Raw genomic sequence first — 18,634 nt, 5'->3', positions numbered from 1 at the left:
TTTGCCAGGTGGACAAGCGCCAGCGGAGGATCTCTACACGAGCTCTCGAACCAGCACACCGATGCAGCACTACCAGCAGTACAATCAGCAAAGCTTCCCTCAATACCAGCAGCAATATCAACAGCAAGCCTTCCAAGCGGCGTCAACGCCGCCGCCGGCCGCTCAGCTGTACGAGCATAGACAGTACCTTCAGCAGGCATCCATGCCGCAAGCTGCCATTGATCCTTCACTCGGACTTGATCAATCGGTTCAAGGCGCGGGTGGGCTGCCAGAGTCTCACTTCAGTGACGCCCTTGGAGACTTCACTGCCGCAGATCTTGAAGGCATTGAGTATTACAACCAGCCGACCAGTCCGAACGATGTGCATGCGACGCTGGCACCGACATGGTCTCCAGGGGATGAGATGACGTGAGAAGAGAGTCCGCGAGACAGAAGGCGTGATATGAGTTTTTAATGTTCGAAGATCTGTTTGAAGCTTCTTGTCAATAGTCCGCGCATGGAATCGGTGTCAACGTACTGTCCACATCGATTTGCAATCAAGCTCACCTTGACACCTTTCTTTGTCTCAATGCAGGGAACGACCTCTTCGCCACTATTGCTGTCTGGATACCAACGTCAAGGGACTTTCGAATTCTCGTCACAATAGAGATGTCAAAGTAGATAGTTCGCGGTGTCCGCCGCTGACACGACTGTAGTACGAGACACCGGTGATGTAATAAGTGGTAAACACTGGTCTCAGAGGATCACGACATTTGTCGTCCTGCATCGCTACTGACCTGATGAACATGACCCGATCAACATGATCTTTGCACGCTTCAAGCAGTCCCATCCACCTGTCACCGTGACGAACAGGAGGTCCTCGATATTGCTCGCCGGCGTGATCGCAGCATGACATTGCTCGTAAAAGGTGGCGGTACCGAGGTTCCGGAACAGTGTTCAATCCGAACCGTGAGCCATAAATTGTGCTAGGCCTCGAAAGTGTCATGTAATCATGTTGACGGAGAAATGATGCCGGATGCTAGGCAGCAAGTCCGGTTCCTTTGAGCCATTGCAAGGCGTGATCCTTCCTATGTACGAGTCGGTGATGATGTGAGGTCAACGTCGAACGTAGACATGATGCTTATACTTGACGGCGAGTGGGTCCAATCTGTGGGGTAGAGTTCGATATTCACTTCGGCAGGCTGCGGCAAGGGTCTTGATTCGATCAATGCGTAACTTTAGACACTGCATGTGGTGAGATTGGGTTCCAGGAACGAGATCCGATCGTCCTGGGCTCATCGTTGCCGCATGTTCCCCTTCTTCAGGTTGCTGCAGAGAAGGATGATCGATCGAAGATCAGTCCAGTGTGTCTCGCAATTGAAGGGACGGCATACGACACAAATGGTCACCAAGACCAACGGCTGAGGTGATTCTCGGGTATAAGTATCTCGCAATTGCCCGTCACAAAGCATTACTTTTCCACCATCAACTCGCATTTCAAACAGCCAACAAACCTCCTTCAACTCCACCAACGAAACCAACCACCAACCATCAACATGTCTGACTACAAGCCAACTGAGCACGACGGTCTCCGCAAGGACGGCCAGCCAGACAAGCGTGTCGGCACTGGCGGTACGTCTTCTTCCTTCGAGCCTTTTGCTTCGGGTCTAACAATGTACAGAGTTCGCCCAGGGCAAGGTCGACCCAGTCGAGGCCGGAAAGAAGGGTGGCAACACCTCAGGAGGCAGCGATGACAGCTCCGAGGGCGGCGAGAGCGGCGGCAAGGGACAGTTCGCTGGCGGCAAGGTCGACCCAGTGGAGGGTAAGCCATCTTCATCCCAGTCTTTCCAAGTCATCGATCTAACACGCAATCCAGCTGGCAGGAAGGGCGGAAACTCTTAGAGAGACAGTTTCATGACACAGCGTTGTAATAAGTCCATCATCATGACCTCAGGCAGACATCGAAGTCGCCTTACATAATGCTTGAATGTAATATGACGTTGAACCGAGTCAAATCCTAGATCTTCACACTTGAGGTCTTACATTGTTCGGCTCGTCCAGAAGAGTGATTGTACGCACCGACAGTGAGGAACTGCCTCAACGTGGTGATCGCCTGCGAGACCTGGAATCCGACAAAGGCCGTTCTCTGCCATTGTCGAACGAAGCACGAGAACTCCGTATGGATCGACCTGAGTCCACGATCGTTTCTTGGGTCAACGATCGTGCGTGGGCTGGCTTGTAGGCCGTTTCGACACCGGAGAGCGACTTTCTTCCAACCATTGGATAATCGTCTCCGATAGCATCCGGGTCATGGGCATTCCCCTTCTCACTGAATGTGGTCGTGCGTCCTACGCGGACAATGGTGGAGAAATCGTTGTTGAAGCCAGTGCCGTTCCGAGCTATCGACAGAAGACCAAGGCCGATGGATACTACCGTAAAAAATATGGCCAAGCCGTATGCAATCCACAGAGTGGTGGTTGCGTATACGTAGACATTGTCCCACGGCCTGAAAGTCACCTCGACTTCGGCGGGAGGAGCGAACGGCGATGAGTAGTTGGGTCTTTCCAAGCGTCAGTGACGTTCTTCGAAGCGAAATCGATTCGATATTCGAGTTTGATATCTTACTGGAGGAACTGTTCGCTCAAAAGGCTAATCGTCAAGTTCTGGAAGAGCGTTTCCATCGCTGGTCCTAGACTGGAGTTTGTCAAATACTGTTAGCATACCAGGTTCTCGCGCAACCATAGCCCAAAGTACTTACGGTCCACGGGATCCAGTGCGAACTTGACTCGCAAAGCCCGTTGAGCCTTCACTTGCGAGACCTGAGAACTCTCCTGCGAAGCTTCCGTTCTGGACAATCCCTTGCAGACTTGGTCGAACAGACTCCGTGGACCCATCACGGTGCCACTCCGAGATGAAAGCGAGCTCATCAGTGTTCAGTAGTACAGAGGTTCCGATGTTCGAGTCTATCTCAAGGGTTGAAACCGGGACTTTCACGACCTGCGTTATGGTGCCCAGAATGAGTTTGTTGAACGCGGCAGCAATCGACTGGTACGAAAGAGTTCCCACCACCACCGGATCAAAGAAGCATCGAGTGCCATTGGTGTTGAGAGTCAGACATGTGCTGTTCTGTGACCAGTCATCCAGTTGCGGCCCATAGACTTCCTCGATGGGAATGATAGAAGAATTATCCGGTCGAATGCCTTTGGTCACATCCACTTTCTGAACTCCATCAACATAGCTGAACTCGGCATGATATGAAGCATTATGCAGCTCGCATTTCATCAAAGTGGCATCAGAAAAGTACGCAGATTCTGGTGATGGCAAGTCATCCGTGGAATTAGTAATGCTTGTCCATCCTCTGTACACCGTGGTCATCGCGCATGCCGATGTCAGAGTGTGCGTCGCCATATCCACCTCATGAGCGAAGAGCGCTGGTATAGCAGCGATGTAGACGGCGCCCGGTATACCAAATCCGAGCGCCTCATCGAGGAGAGTAGTGTTCAAGCCAGCGGACTCCAAAAATGGACCCTGTCCGTAAGATGACTGTGCCCAGGAGATGTAACCATAAGAGTTGTAGCAGTTCGGGTAGCCGTTCAGATAGTTGAACGTGTTGTTCCAGATATCCGTTCGCTCCTGGCCGGTGACATGGTTGCATTCGAGAGAGGGGCCGTAGAAGTCCAGTTCCCAGCTTGAGTTTAGAGCCGGGGCCTGGATCGAAGATATCTCTCCTGAAACGGAGACAGCCGTGGCAATACGCTGGACGAGGTTGCCAGGACCCATGTAGCTGTAGTTACCACTATAGGTCAAGCCTGCATTGAAGTTGAGACTGACGAAGTCGAATTGCGGAACTTTGGCCATAGTAGTTGTCAGTGCCTCAGAGGCCTTGACCGAGAGAGTCGCTGGTGTGATGATTGATGCTAATGGGAGGAGCCTATAGATGTTAGTATGCGACTTGCGGTGAAGCGTCGATTGGAGAGCATACCATGCAATCAAAGTCAAGGCAAAGAGCAGAGGATAACGGAACCAGATGTGCATCTTAAACAAGGAAGTGAAGTCGTGCAAGGACGAGAACAGAGTGTCCAGGGTCGAGACTCTCGTCTTGCTTGTCGCCGTCTTTGCACATCGCCAGAATTGCTGGGCGTATGCTACCGCCACGGCCAAAGTAAGGAAAGCTTTCACCATGAATGCAAAGGCGGTGCCAAGCGCGGTGTTGAAACGCTGCTTCGATAGTGTTGTCCCAAGGATGTCGTAGGATCCACCTGGAGAGGATCGGCCGGCCAAATGCGAGTAGAAAAGGTGGTGTCCAAGTGCTAGCAGAAAGGCGACCAGTAGGCTTGCGAACATTGTCGTAGGAGGACTGTTCCAAGAGGCATTGTGCCGTAGCTTGCTTGAGGCCATCTTTATGAAGTCAGTCCGTTTTTAGCATTGAGAAAAAACAATTGATCTTGGTACGAAGGGCGAGGAAAAGAGTCTTGATCACGAGTGTAGGAAGCCCGCGGTAGGAAACAACAGGAAGCTTGTGCTTGAGGACAATTTTTCTCGTGGGTAATCGTTTTCGATCCGCTGAGTCTGCAACGTCAATGGGCAGTAAGTGTGCTCGATGGATGGCATTGTAGGTCCTTCCCCATAACCATGCCCCATACTTCGCACATGGAATACTAGTTCTAGCGCTGATGAATACGAGAAGATCCGATCCGAACCTTGTCAAATATAGAGCTGTCCGAAGTGATCCCTGATGTGACATCACACATGTGGTCTTTTCGTACCGCAGCGATCGACGTCCAAAGGCAGCAGTACTTCGTATGGTGTCGAAGCACTTCTACCGAGCATTATTGTGGTCGCAACAGCGATTCCTTCATCGGCAAGTGTCGGTTGGCCCTTGTCGGCTCCACGGGACTGTGGACGCCATGGCAGTGACGCCGAACTGCTCCAAGCGGTCTTGTGAACCCGATCTTGGTCTGCATGCGATGATGGCTAATTTGCCTGTCCGTGTATTTGAGTCCGCACCTGGAAAGATTCTTGAATGTATCGTCCAGAGGTGAGAAGGATTCGTTCTTCGCATAACTGCGAGAAATGAAGCATACTGCGGACTAGACAGGAGGGGACAGGATTTGGTTCGCCGTCCTCGCTCATCGCTTTACCGTGTGCTCTTGCAATGTAAGTTGGTGTTGAAGCAAGTGGCTCGAAGAACGAGTTGACCTTGATCGGCTAAAGTGGGGCTCTCCCGATCAGCTGTGTTAGCCTCTTTCGGCGGATATTGTGTCGATCTTTAATTGGGAGACTTCACGCTGGAAGCTTGTTCCGATTTTTATACATTGAGCCGACATCGCAAAGATGAAGGCTATGTCACATTCCTGCTTCAAAGCTTCACGCTTGAACCTGACACAGCGGACAAGCATCACATGCCGATACGCGACACGAAACTACGCCGCCCTGCCGAAACAGACTCCTCCACCTCCCAAGCCATACTCATCCTCAATATCTGCTCCCGAGATACGACATCAAGCAGATGTGCAACCCGGCTGGATCAAGCGGAAGAAAAGCGACGACGATGAAGACTTTGTACCCCAACCGCTGAGCAGGCCAATCGGGATGCCCAATCCTCCTCGACCAGGCGAGAACATGGGCATCGATCAACGCTCTCTCAAGCAGCGAAGGGACGACTTTGTCGACTACGATAAACACCTCCAACGTCGGGCGAAGATGACGAAGCAGATCTCAAAACCATACTTCCGGGACTGGAGTAATTTGCGATTCAACAAGGGCAAGATCTTCAAGAGCAATGACCGTCTGTTCCGCAGCGAAACGAGTCTTTGGTTCCCGAACTTCTATGGGCAGACTTTGGCGAAAGGCTTGCAAAAGCTCGATAAAAAGGATGGATACGGAGGATTGGGACGAGATACCTGCGAAGCTATGAAAGGCAAGATATCGATTGTGAGCATCGTATCGAATATGTGGGCAAAGGCACAGGTCGACTCCTTCATATCGCCCAAGCAGAATCCCGAACTGCACGGTCTGCTTCAAGAAAACCAAGATGTAGCTCAGCAGGTCTGGCTGAATCTTGAGAGCAATGTTTTGAAGTGGTGGATACTGCGCCTGTCCGCGTCCAATCTGCGGAAAGGATTGTCGAAGGAGGAACAGCGTCGCTACTTTTTGGTGCGCCGAGGGGTGAGTGATATCATGAAAGAAGCCATTGGACTGCTCAATGATAAGGTTGGCTATGTGTACGTTCTCGACGAGGATTGTAGGATTCGCTGGGCTGGAAGTGCAGATGCTGAGCCCAATGAGCGGGAGAGCATGGTCAGGTGTTTAAAGAGGCTTATTCGGGAGTCCAAGCTGCCAGCCGAGAAGAGAGCGGAGGCCAGTCAGTTGGAGGACGCGGTGGAGGAGGTCACTGAAGAGCCCAAACTTGCGGCTGCAGCGTGAGATCGATTTGACACTCAGGGTGAGAAAGGCCACAGAGTGACCGTTGGCTCCCTTCGAGCAGTGGCCGGCCGTTCAGAGGACCATAGAGATGCAGCAACAGGTCCGCCTTCGACTTCCCGCCCATCTCTGGAGGACCACATAAGAAGTCGTTCGAGGAGATGCAGTCTCCCATCGTATTGGTGCCAGGCATCGACTGGCACAATATGTCGCCATAAAAGCGCTTTCACTTCAGCTTTGGCAAGACTCCTCGAAATGGCAGATCTGCCAACACTGCGCGAAGCGTAGCGCAGGCAGACTGTTATGCCAAGGTACCAGCTCCATGTGACATGGGTCGACCAGTCTGTTGGAGACTGACTCCCTTCATCTTCTTGTCGGAAGGTATGTAAGCCTGAGCCAGCGAGGGAGCCACTTTGGCCGATTCCCTTCTAAAAAGTATCTTCGTTTGGCGAAGGTTGCCTCGGAGGTCGAATGTGCATAATGCTGCAGAAGTAGATCTTTGGTGCGGAGAGTACGAAAATGCGCACGAAGGCATTGTGCGGGTGGCACGGGCGTCACGTATAGTATGTAGAATATTCCGGCAAGCGAGCGAGACTTGCAACAAGCATCTCGAACTTCGCACATTGGTCGACCTTATTGTGAGCCGGTGTAGTATGGTGTGTGCATCACAGACGTGAAGGCAGGCCATCGTGCTTCAGTCCTCTCCTTGAATGTCTCCCACTGATCACAGCACCTCGACGTAACGAAGCATGAGTACGTTCGTCATAACCGCACCACCGAGATCGAAAAGAACAAAGCTGTGTTGTCGCTCAAACGCGATGTGAATTTTTGGAGGTATTTTCAGAGACATCTCAGTCGTCTAGCATCTGCGTAGTCCTCCTACCATTGCAAGCCACCTTTGTCCCACCGTCCGTTTCGCCATGATTTGGGAATGAATTCACGCGCTCAAGTACATTCGCCGTTCAAAGAAATCTCGCTGTCGAAGGTCGTTGTTCATGCGATGGCCTGGTCCGAAGTCAGCCTTTTATCCATAGTACCTCCATCCAACCCATCCAGCCTGTATCATACCTTGACGGCGAAGTTCCTCTGCGGGAAATGCCTCTGCCTCTTCTTTTGCTTCTCGGTGACAAGCTTGGCCTCTGCTGGGGATAACCGGCGGCGAATAGCACGGGTCTGCTTGGGGCGGAGGTCGAGGGGCATGTACTTCTTGTTCTTGTAGAACAGGCGAAGCTGGGAGCGCTGGTTCGCGTTGATGATGGTGAGGACGCGGGCGATCGACTTGCGGACGTCGTGGCTGTGGACCAAGTATGTTAGTATGGGTGATTGTAGATCTCGAATCGGTGTCGCGTGGTTCGGGAAGGTGTTCGATATTCGGTGGTCGTCGAATCGGTGGTGCATGGATATTCAGACAACGCACATCTTGTTCAGCTTCGACTGGGCGCCGCCAGCAATCTTCTGTGTCCTCAATTGCACCAACTCCTGCTTGAGCTCATCGAGCTGCTTCTGCAACTCGTCCTTGTTCTTGCCCCAAAGCTGGGCGGCCTTGACCTTTCCAGACGTCGACTGTTCCACCGTCAGTATTCGCGATACGTCGGGATTGGCATTGTATGCGTTCGTACCATTTTGGCTGGTCTGTGGGTTAGTGAGGGGATGGAAGTCGTCGAGAGGGAATGCGCAGTCGTCGAAGTTCGCGAAATTTGCAGGTGCTAGATTGTGGAGGCAGGTGCCAAGCCGAGAATGTCGTCTGTGCGGGAGCGAACTTTTTGTAGTGCCTCAGGCATACAAAGAAGTTGGGGACAGCTCGCGGGACCCTTGACCCTTGATGACCGAACTTCACTCTTGAAGACGAATGCGGATGATGGACATGTGATCGTTCCTTGACTTGACAAGCTACCTAGATACTTTTGCCCAGGCAGAGAGCTTTCTCTTTTACACTCCTTTCCACCTTCCCTGTCCTTTCAATCATGGCGAGTGCTACAGCAGGCTGGGCTCAATTGCGACAACAAGCTCGAGCACAGGAGACTCAGGTATGGTAGTCTTGACGCTAGGACGAGCGCGTGGAAGTTGACATATCGTGGGCAGACCGAAGCGCTCTTTCATACATATGCCCAGTATGCATCCAAAGCCGACATCGAGCCCAAACCAAGCGAAGAAGAGAGCAAAACAGAAGAGCAACTGAATGAGATTCTCGAAAAGGTATGCATGCTAGAGGGCTTCGTGGAAGCATGCAGTGGCCGATGGGACTTGCTGACGACTCGCCTCAGCGTACGGCACTTCTCGGACAACTCGCTCGTACTCTCGACTCCGAACCTACTCCCTCAGCTCTCAAGTCCACCAACTTAGCCCGTCATCGCGAGATCCTTACACAACACCGAACCGAACTGGCACGCCTAAAGGCCCAAATCACACACGCCCGCGATCGCGCCAATTTACTATCCAACGTTCGAAACGATATCGATGCATACAGGTCAGCACAAAATCCAGAGGCACAGGAGGCGGAATACATGCTCAATGAGCGACGGCGAATCGACAATTCGCATAACATGGCAGACTCGGTGCTCAGTCAGGCGTATGCGGTGAATGAGAGCTTTGGACTGCAAAGAGAGAGTCTTGTTGGCATACAGAGGAGGATCACAGGAGCAGCGGCACAGATTCCAGGTATCAACGGATTGATGCAAAGGATAGGGAGTAAGAAGAGGAGAGATGGGATCATTCTGGGCAGCTTTATTGCGCTATGTTTTGTAGCGCTGTTATGGTTCTGGTAGAACCCTTATTTGGTTCGCGTGGTTTGGCGTGGCGTTCAAGGTCTGACAGGCCGCTCGGAGGTTGTTACAAAAGACAGCAGAGCAGTGCTCAGCATCCGGTTTCAAAGGTACGAAAGCAGGCGTGGTGAAATATCCAAGAGGAGCTCACCAGGGTGTGCAGTTCCGTTCCAAAGTCCCATGCTTCGATCGTCTCGCGGTGACGGGCCATCTCGTCGTCCGTTTCCGTACTCGGACATACTCCAACAATTCCTTGACAAAGTGGCATCAGGAGCCGAAAGCATGGTGGACGGCTTGCGCAACTTCTCAACGCCTTCCTGGCCCAGCGGATCGGGCTCGCTCCAACTTCACCTTGACCTGTGATACGGCGCTGCGCATGGCTAATCCTTCCGTCTTCACTTCGGCATGAGCCTCCATCTTCACATCGGCTGGCTTCTCGCTTTTAACCTTGCGCTCCTCTTTGACAGCAAAGCTGTCCTCTTCTTCCTCTTCCTCTTCCTCTTCCTCTTCTTCATCCTTTACAATTTGTTCCTCATCTCCTGGGATACCATCGTTGTTCTCCGCGTCTGGTTGCTGCTCATGGTCCCCTGTGATGACAATGCGGTGATAGAAGGGGCCATGCCTTCGGCCGGTTCGACTGCTGGCATGCCGGGCAGGACGACTGGCGCGGGTCGGAATGTAGTCGGAGTCTTCGATCGATGGGACTGCTCTACCGCGAGGATCGTTTTCGCCGACCTCGGGCTGATCACTATAAGCGCAAGTGGTCAGTATGATGACTGAAGAGGGGCGAACTTCAGCATAGCACGGCAACTCACAGAAAACCGAGGATGCTAAGACCAGGGAATACAAGAACGCCAAGGTAGTTGCGCAGGATGTGTTCTTCGTAAACATGCTGCTTCAACATCTCGGCGCTTCCCTGCGCAACATGCGGGCAGAAGGCGCAAATGCGCTCGCAGGACTTGATATCGACTTCCCTGTCCCGAGGCCAGAGGTGGTGATGGCGGGGATGATTGCACGGCATTCTGGCTAGGAAAAAAGGTTGGCGTCCTTATGACTGCTTCTTCTTGGAGAAATGATCGTGGCAGGCGGTAGTGTCGGCGGGGCGCGTGACTTGTGAAGCTGGCTCGGAGCGATTTTTTGAAGCAGGTCTAATCAGGAGCCTCGCGACCAGTGGCCAATTCGGAAGAAGAATCAATGCGCTGCAAGCTCGTTTCTGGCGCGAGTCATCTGGTTCGCCATGCAAACGAGAACATCTTATCAACATGAAGGAGCATCACACGGAGTGAAGTGGTCAACGCTAACTGAAAATGTGAGAAAAAGAAAATATGTCTTCGTGATACCCCGATCCGGTGTTTGCGACCAAGCCAGCCTGTTTCCTCTCATGACTTCTCCAGAGAGACAAGGGCTTGAGAGCCGGAGGGGAGAACACAAGCCACCATTGATCAGTGGTTCTTTGAGATTATCCATATGCGCCAAGATGTCAGGAGGAGGGCTCATGCCAGCCAGATAGCACAAGCTCTGCTGCTACAGCGAGGTCTTGGTGAATCTCCGGACAATATAGTACCTGGAAGAAATGCGAGAGTTCCGTTCTACTTGTGGGCGGATGTCGTTGTCACACTGTACTCTGTGAGCCGTATGGCCAGGTATCATATCGAGCTCTACTTGGTTTTATATAAGGAAATCCAGTCCTCATTGCTAGACTTCTTTACTAGTGTCGTTGACATGTGAAGATGGTAGAGCTGAAGTGAAGTCGGCAACGCCTTCCGAAAGTTCATGGCTTGGCATCTCTGAAAGTCTACGAGATGCAACTTTCATACTTGCGCCGACTCATCAACCTCGACATCGCAATATCATGGACTACCAGAATCGAGCAGGCAGCAAGTTCGGCGGTGGTGGTGTCGCATCTCAATCCGCTACCAACGCCGACCGCCGCGAACGACTCCGAAAACTCGCGCTCGAAACCATCGACCTCGACAAAGATCCCTACTTCTTCAAAAACCACGTCGGCAGCTTCGAATGCAGACTATGTTTGACCGTCCACCAGAACGATGGCTCCTACCTCGCACACACTCAAGGACGAAAGCATCAGACAAATCTAGCAAGACGAGCGGCCAAGGATGCACAGCTGGGAAAGAAGCAAGATGAGCAATACACAGGCGCGAATGCAGTCCAAATCAAGAAGAACGTCGTCAAAATCGGTCGACCTGGCTTCAGCATTACCAAAACTCGGGACCCCATCACACGGCAAGAGGGACTGTTGTTCAGCTTGCAATATCCGGAGATTGGTCAAGGTGTCGAGCCAAAGGTGCGGTTCATGAGTGCGTACGAGCAGAAAGTGGAGGATCCTCCGGACAAGGACTTTCAATACCTGCTTGTCGCTGCGGAGCCGTACGAGACGTGTGGGTTCAAGATTCAGGCGAGGGAGGTGGATCGCAGAGAGGAGAAGTATTGGAATCATTGGGATGCGGATACGAAGCAGTTCTACGTGCAGATTAACTTCAAGACGGAGCGAGAGGAGAGATTCAGTGGTGTTCCGGGACTGGGACTTCCGAGTGCGCCGAGGAGATGAAGAGCTTTCGAGATGTGAAAGGAAGACATCACGACAAGAGTTGGAGGCACCGGATGATGGACGCGCGAGACACAAATTTGCGTCGACTGCCAGAGCGTATCCGGAGGCCTCGAATACGCATGATCTGTACAGTTGGAGTGCGAACGCGGCGAAATGCGCCATTGAATCCGGCCACGCGGCGTAAGCTTCGACCAGCAAACATCTCTGAATGAGTGCTGACCCCATGGGACGTGACACCCCGCCAGCATGAAGGCATGCGAAACTGGATCCGCCAGGTCTAAGCAGAGGCTTCTGTACAGTGTCGAACGATCTGAATGAATAATAATGATCACCTTCTACCTCGTCCCACTGTTTTGCTTCACTCACGACTGACTTTGACATCAGCAGCCTTTCCATCAACTCGCACCAACCGCTCAGTCCGCCGCTCATCCTCGTCTTCTTCCTTGCCGGTTCGGCGCATCTGGCAGGCATTTCAGTGCTCTCATCCTCAACAGCGGATGGTACTCCATCAACCCAGTCAACACGCCGTCCGCAAAAGCCATGCCTTCCCGCCCGACTATCTTCGTAGGCAGGCGATCACCAGACTCGTTCAGCGGTACCATCCAGTCACATCTCTCACGCGATCGTTCGCGCGTAGTCGACGTTACAACGGAGACGGCTAACATAGCTTGCTTGCGACTCACGACCTCACAAGCGGCGCTCCGTCGTTCATGTTGATTTGATGTTCTGCTTGTGCTCAGATTGACCCTTCTATCGTCGTCGAGATGAAAATATTGAGCTGGATCGAAGTCTTCAGCGTGGTGGGTCGGCGTCTTGATTAAGATGCGACCGTTTGAAAGAGTCGACTCGTTTGATGGTGCGTTGAATTTGTGTGCCAGATTCATGAACCTTGTCTTTGCGAGCTGCTCTTCTGCTTCCATCTCGGCGGCAAAGTCATCAAGTTCTGTACGTGGTGTAGGAAGAGAAGCGTGCTGTGCATGTCGCTTTCCACGCATTGTGGCGAGACTGGTCTATGAGAGATTGTAGAGTAGTCCAGGTTGAGGTGGCATTCATTGAGCACGTAGTATCCGAATATCTCATGTCATATTCCATAAAGCTTTCGTTCGTCAAACATGGTCAAAACTATTCAATATTTCCCTCCAAGATTTGCGAAATCATATATTGAGACCATACTCCCCCCTCAACACTCCGACGCCCTCCGCTGCTCGGCCGCCCGCCATTGATCCTGCAATCGCTTAAAGTCCGAAAAGCTCTGCACATAAGGCGTGACGAGACGAAGTACCGGTCGTGCCGAAGCCGCAGGCGGCAGATCAGGAAGCTTTCGGGGAGGCAGATCGGGAAGCCTCCTCGCAGGCAGCTGGGTATAGACAGCGCGGACCGAGCTCGGAGACGGTCTCTCTTCGACTGGCGTTGATGGGCTAGATGTGCGGCCTAGAAAGGAGATCTTCGGCGCGATGTAGGATTGTGGCGGGGCTTGGACGACTGGAGTGCCAGGCGGCATTTGCTCGAGCTCGTAGGGGACCTTGCGAGACTTGGTGGAGGCTGGCGGCGGCTGCGTATGAGGGGGAAAGGACGCTGGCTCGGTCGAGCTTCGAGGGAGAGTGTCGGGCCTTCGAAGAGCGCTTGATCTCTTCAGATTGTTGGAAGCCACGCTGTCGCATCGTTGCCTGGAGGGCAGCTCTTTGACACTGGTGACTTTGACTTGCCGCGCTGTAGAAATTTCCACCGAAGCAGTGAATGCGCCGGGCATTCTCTTCGCAGGCGTCTCCGGTTCGCTGCACGGACTGTGCTCGATGGTAGGACTGCGTCCGCTGTGAGTGCTGTAATAACTCTGGGGACTGCAATTGCTGCTGTATCCGCTGCGAGGACTCCACTCGCTGCATGGACTGTGCTCGTTGCTCACTGCATCCTGGATCGGTGGCGCAAGCTTAGGAATGGAAATTAGCACGGGCTGGGCCATCTTGATACTCGTCGGATTTCTACCCTCCTGCTTGTGTGTGCGGAAGTGGATTCTGCCCAGACCGCAGGCTTCGCAATGTGGCGATGCCCTTTGAATGCCAGACTGGTTGAAGAGACAGATGAATTCCAGCGCTGCTTGTATCAAGACAGATTCGTCTCGTCGAAGCGCATTCGCAAAATCTCTCAAGGACCACGCCTTATTCACATTCCATCCCGGGCATCGACGGTCGAGCAGATCGGCCATTTCGCAACTGCAAGAGGAGGAGTCCCGAGTGGTAGAAGTGTTGATGATTTTGACCATTCCGCTTGGCTCCATCTCCAAAGTCGTCTCGCCCGCTGCATTCGACCAGGTGCACTCGGAAAGATTGATCCAGCAGGTCCAGTGTCTGAGTTTGAGCTTTCGAGTCGCCTTTGCTTCTGTTGGGTAATGTTTAGTCCAGCGTAGAAATCCATTATTCGGTTTGCGAAGATCGAATTCGAATGTTGTGCCCCTGAACATGGTAGACATTAATGCCAGCATCTCTGTCGCCAGTGTAGGAAATGCTTCCGACAGTGAGGGCAGTCGAGACTCGCGACGTAATGCGTCCGGTGTCAACAGCGGGGAGGTAGGACTCCGCTCAGCTTTCAAGCAGCAGTACTGGTATACGAGCCTTCGAACTCCGGTCGGTAGCTGGTCGAAAGTGATTCGAGGAGTCTTTGTTTCTGGTGCAGAGACGGATGGCTTCGGGCACATGAGAGCGGGCATCGCTTTCGGTTGCCGTCTTGAAAGCGTCCCGTCGTTCGGACGCTCCGCGGTTTGCCCTTTGAGAGCTTTGTCGACCCACATGATGTTAACAAGCTTCGCGCGCTCATCGGACGGCAGTCGCGCAATTCTCCGAATATCGGTCTTCGCGAATGATGCTCCCTGCTGGAATGGATGGTCAAACTTGGCGCCTTTGCGACTTCTAAGAGGCGCCGAGGCGGACATCTTGGCAAGGAGTGAACAGGTAGGTTGAAGATCAAGTGGTCCAGAGTGGAAGCAAAGGAAGAGGAAGAAAAGAAAGAAGGCTGCGTCAACAGTCTTCAATGTGTTGTACAGCAGCCGTTTGACAGGGAAAGCCGTTCCAAAACCGTTGCAGAGCCGTTACCTCATGCTGGGGCCGTCCAGCTGGTGAATCCGAGAGCATCTTTTGCAAGTCTGTAGATACCTTACTCACTGCCGCAATGGAGCCCATCACGCATGTCCACTCCACCAGCAGAGCCGCCCGCGTGCGTACGTACCTCTCCAGAAATGATGCTGTGGAGGACTCGTGAACAACATTTCGCCGTTGCGTCTTACTACAAGGATACCGCTGCGGATCAAGCGGACAGCACATGATGGCTGGCATTGCCGACAATGCGTCATCGTTGGACAGTCATACATGCTGAGGCCGTGCTAGAGGAGGGATGATGCCAACAGCGAACGATGTCGTGGTGATGTAGAAGAAGACGAAGAAGAAGAAGGTGGTCAGACTCAGGACGAGGTTGGCAAAAGTCGGCGGCCGGAAAAACGTTGAACCAAAAATCCCGGCGCGTCTTTCGCGTCTCACGTGTCTCGAATTTCACCCAAACTCCAACCACTCCTGCCTCCTTACACCGCATACTGCCGACCGTTGTCATCGCCTGAAGAATCTAACGATTGTGGCCAAAGGATAGCGATCGTCAGAACCATCACAGGACCTCCTCAGATTATCGGGTCGATCATGCCTGGCCGGAAGAGCAACGTCTCGGTGACATCAAACGGTCCTGAGGAGGCGACAGAGACTGTAGCCGCGAAAGGAGGCAAAGACAAGGACAGGGATGGTCTGAGTGTTGATGTATGTGTCTCGATGGATTGCAATGTGGATTTGTTCTGACCATTCTGCAGGATCTCAGCCTACCAAAGTCCATGATCGCTCGTCTTGCAAAGGGAGTCCTACCTGCCAATACACAAATTCACAAGGATGCGCTGCTCGCTCTACATAAGAGCGCGACAGTTTTCGTCAGCTACATCGCCTCCAAGTATGTACATTGCGGGAGATACGAGCTATTTGGTCGAAACGAGCTGCAGAATATGCTCAGTACTCATACTGACCGACTTTGCAGCTCCAACGACAATGCGCAAGCAGGCGGCAAGAAGACAATATCACCGCAAGATGTAATGGCAGCGCTGAAAGATGCGGAGCTGGAGGAGTTCATTCCGAGACTTGAGGCTGAGCTGAAGAGTGAGTCTAAGATGAAGACTCCTCGGTATATGGCAAGCACTAACGTTCCACAGGATACAACGAGATACAATGTGATAAGCGGAATACCTACCGCAAGAAAGTCAAGGAGGAGAAAGCAGCTGCAACCCAGGAAGGTGGCGAAGGCGGTTCAAAGGATGGCGGAAGCACGAATGGGACCAACAGTGATCCTATCGTGCTCACAGATCGGACAGAGCCTGATGATGGTGGAGAGAGACCGGCGAAGAAGATGAAGGGCGAAGGTGGCGAGGCTGTACAGGCGGACCAAGATGGCGATGATGCAGATGATGATGAGGGAGATGACGACCAGGATGGGGATGATCAGGATGATGAGGGCGATGATGGAGGTGCTGATTCCGAGGTTGATGAGGAGAATGACGAGTCAGGGGATGATACGATGGAGGATGCGTTGGAGGAGATTGAGGAGCGTGGTGAGCTACGGGATGAGGCGTTGGATGAGCCTGACAGCGACTGAGAGGCATTGGAACGGGTTTGCGTATTTCAATGCTTGTCTGTTGTTCGTTGGCTGATCTGCGTAGTATAGCATATTAGGCTGCGAGCCATTCCGCAATCAATATGAAGCTGCGATCGATACACATTCTCCAATTGATCACAACCATATATCCGTCTGCTTCTCAAGTCCGCCTTGCTGTCCCGCGGTCCACATTCGCAACCCGTTCGAAACTTCCAGGCATTACTCGCATACACCGTTGGCCCTCTTGACCTCTGTTCTGCGAACCAAGCAGCTGAAGCTTCTTCATGCCGGTCTTGCAGATTCCAAGGGTTGTCTGAAAAGCCACGACCAGAGGCAATCGACTTGCCTTTGTGCCGGGCCGTCAAATCTCGACCTGAACCATTCTCTCCCCCACCTTCTGCTATCGCTCATTCTCGACCTTGCCGCCGCTTCTTGAGCATATCGCCACGCCATCTCCGCCGCCGCTGGTCTCCCACGCACGAAAGATCCCGGAGCTGTTCGGGAAGAAACGGAACAGAATCTTGCAGTCTACATATACCCTGCCGACTCGACCTTCGGAAAATGCCGGTTGGATTTCCACCAGGCCCTGCTGTGAGTCCATTCGCACTCTCCTGCGCCCAATGAGCTCCGCTGACCTCGAAACAGAGCGCAATGGTAGCGCGTCAGACTTCTACTCTGCTTGCCAGTGTTATCTGAAGGTTGCGGGTTCGAGTCCCGCGTGGTATGTACAGGCCCGTTCTGGACGTTATTGTCATGTTCTAACAGTCTTAGGGGTGTTCTCATTCCCTTGCGAACGACTTCATTCGTTTTTTGGCCGTTTTTGGGTCTGGGTGGTGTTGCGGGAATTTTTGCAGGACGCCGCCAGCATGACTGGATGCGGGGCGTTTGGATTAGCCTGGAAACTAAACGACAAGTCTTTTGGTCGAGGTTGTGTTGAGATATGTTGATTTTTGATAAACTCGATGAAATTCGTCGTTCCTTCCACTTTCGGTCGAAGTTGAGTGAATTGAAATTTTGGTGGGCGCTCCTTCCACTTTTGCCAGACTTGAGGTGTTGGCTTTGCGAATCGACGACCCCACTTCTTCCGACCGATATGTTCTTCACACACGTTCATGTCAATGAAGATTGCTGGTCGTCAGTCAAAATTGACGGCCGTCAGTCAAAATGACGCACCGCAGTCGAAACAAGTCGTTTCGATCGTTGTACTAGAATACTTCAGGTTCTCAGATTCATCACATTGCACAGAAGTGAAGTGGAAGCAAGACGCCTACGCCTACTCATCGCGCGCCTTCAACGGCAGAATTCATGTCAACGAAGCGGCAGGTTGATTCACAGCCACACGCTCGACCAATGCTTGAACTCGACGCCTAGCCACACACGATGTTCAGGTTGACCGGATGGAACTCTGCGAGACAACCGGGAACCTACACGCCGTCGACCCTAGATCAAATCACATGCAAAAAATCACAACCCGAAAAGCGGCTCTCGCGTCGAGGCTTACAAGATTTTTCCATGGTACAGACTTCCGCATACATGAGTACATGAAACAATACAAGAAACGTGGGATGACCACGAAAGCTCCGACAATATCCAAGAACGACAGATCAAAATGTGGAGTCGAAACTCCACTTCTTCAACGTGACCATGTGCAATGTGCAATGCTGGTCTCTGCATTGCATGACCTCGACTTTGTTCTCTACGGAACGGGAAGGACTTTATGCAGAAATGGACCATGAGCCTCGCGATGACTTGGCATACTCGTATGTACATGGTAATCGGCAGGCGAATGGAGGCCGAGTCTGCCGTTCGGAGGATATCAGATTCATCAGCCTCGAGACATCGGGTGTAGCCGAAGGATCCTTCGACTTTGCAGCTTCGCGAACCACTCCGTCGGGTGTCTGTTACGTGCTCGCGAGGGAGCGCGTGATTCGCTGGTGGGGAGCGGTGAACGATATTGCCTACTCGCGAGATGTCGTTTGCTGCGAAAGAGTGGAATGGACGGTCCAGAACGTCCATGTGACCCGGGGCGTTTGCTCTTTGGTCATCTGTGCCAGGTTTTGGGCGGATACTTGCTGGAGATGCCGGTGGATCGACAATGATGAGCATTGGCAGAATGGGACGGACGTGCTTGTCTGTTGTGAAGTCTATGAGAATAGTCGCTCTCGTATGTGGTCGTCATCAGCCTAGTGATCATCCAACAAAAATCTCGCGCTGCCGCCAGCCGCCT

The 18,634-nt window shown here is 52.6% G+C and overlaps 9 protein-coding genes across 9 annotated transcripts; 6 read left to right on the top strand and 3 right to left on the bottom strand.

The window, feature by feature from the left end:
* Positions 1–1,535: 1,535 nt before the first annotated feature.
* Positions 1,536–1,881, top strand: MYCGRDRAFT_84263 (uncharacterized protein; the record flags this gene model as incomplete). The annotated part of the gene is made up of 3 exons (XM_003856878.1): positions 1,536–1,611; positions 1,661–1,801; positions 1,856–1,881. The coding sequence occupies 3 exons, from the start codon at positions 1,536–1,538 to the stop codon at positions 1,879–1,881; spliced, it is 243 nt and encodes an 80-aa protein (XP_003856926.1).
* A 195-nt stretch (positions 1,882–2,076) lies between these two features.
* On the bottom strand, positions 2,077–4,323 carry MYCGRDRAFT_90170 (uncharacterized protein; the record flags this gene model as incomplete). The annotated part of the gene is made up of 4 exons (XM_003856706.1): positions 2,077–2,539; positions 2,605–2,673; positions 2,738–3,910; positions 3,962–4,323. 4 exons carry the CDS (start codon positions 4,321–4,323, stop codon positions 2,077–2,079), a joined length of 2,067 nt encoding a protein of 688 aa, XP_003856754.1.
* Positions 4,324–4,886: 563 nt separating this feature from the next.
* On the top strand, positions 4,887–6,405 carry MYCGRDRAFT_107722 (uncharacterized protein; the record flags this gene model as incomplete). Its single annotated transcript, XM_003856879.1, has 3 exons — positions 4,887–5,017; positions 5,088–5,136; positions 5,368–6,405. 3 exons carry the CDS (start codon positions 4,887–4,889, stop codon positions 6,403–6,405), a joined length of 1,218 nt encoding a protein of 405 aa, XP_003856927.1.
* Positions 6,406–7,203: 798 nt separating this feature from the next.
* On the bottom strand, positions 7,204–8,064 carry MYCGRDRAFT_102922 (60S ribosomal protein L35; the record flags this gene model as incomplete). The annotated part of the gene is made up of 4 exons (XM_003856705.1): positions 7,204–7,407; positions 7,471–7,696; positions 7,820–7,965; positions 8,022–8,064. The coding sequence occupies 4 exons, from the start codon at positions 8,022–8,024 to the stop codon at positions 7,396–7,398; spliced, it is 387 nt and encodes a 128-aa protein (XP_003856753.1).
* A 302-nt stretch (positions 8,065–8,366) lies between these two features.
* On the top strand, positions 8,367–9,339 carry MYCGRDRAFT_67431 (uncharacterized protein; the record flags this gene model as incomplete). Its single annotated transcript, XM_003856880.1, has 3 exons — positions 8,367–8,429; positions 8,485–8,598; positions 8,667–9,339. 3 exons carry the CDS (start codon positions 8,367–8,369, stop codon positions 9,165–9,167), a joined length of 678 nt encoding a protein of 225 aa, XP_003856928.1.
* A 52-nt stretch (positions 9,340–9,391) lies between these two features.
* On the top strand, positions 9,392–9,946 carry MYCGRDRAFT_102920 (uncharacterized protein; the record flags this gene model as incomplete). The annotated part of the gene is made up of 1 exon (XM_003856881.1): positions 9,392–9,946. The coding sequence occupies one exon, from the start codon at positions 9,570–9,572 to the stop codon at positions 9,942–9,944; it is 375 nt and encodes a 124-aa protein (XP_003856929.1).
* Positions 9,947–11,010: 1,064 nt separating this feature from the next.
* MYCGRDRAFT_102918 (uncharacterized protein) lies at positions 11,011–11,539 on the top strand (the record flags this gene model as incomplete). The annotated part of the gene is made up of 1 exon (XM_003856882.1): positions 11,011–11,539. A coding segment is annotated over one exon (522 nt), but the record flags the coding sequence as incomplete, so codon positions are not given.
* Positions 11,540–12,913: 1,374 nt separating this feature from the next.
* On the bottom strand, positions 12,914–14,674 carry MYCGRDRAFT_107719 (uncharacterized protein; the record flags this gene model as incomplete). The annotated part of the gene is made up of 1 exon (XM_003856704.1): positions 12,914–14,674. One exon carries the CDS (start codon positions 14,657–14,659, stop codon positions 12,914–12,916), a length of 1,746 nt encoding a protein of 581 aa, XP_003856752.1.
* A 900-nt stretch (positions 14,675–15,574) lies between these two features.
* MYCGRDRAFT_29087 (uncharacterized protein) lies at positions 15,575–16,311 on the top strand (the record flags this gene model as incomplete). Its single annotated transcript, XM_003856883.1, has 3 exons — positions 15,575–15,711; positions 15,796–15,918; positions 16,149–16,311. Coding segments are annotated over 3 exons (423 nt in total), but the record flags the coding sequence as incomplete, so codon positions are not given.
* Positions 16,312–18,634: the final 2,323 nt, after the last annotated feature.

Source organism: Zymoseptoria tritici, chromosome 1, assembly GCF_000219625.1.
Source record: "Zymoseptoria tritici IPO323 chromosome 1, whole genome shotgun sequence".
NCBI classification, from domain to species: Eukaryota; Fungi; Ascomycota; class Dothideomycetes; order Mycosphaerellales; family Mycosphaerellaceae; genus Zymoseptoria; species Zymoseptoria tritici.
This window is presented reverse-complemented; position numbering and strand designations above follow the sequence as displayed.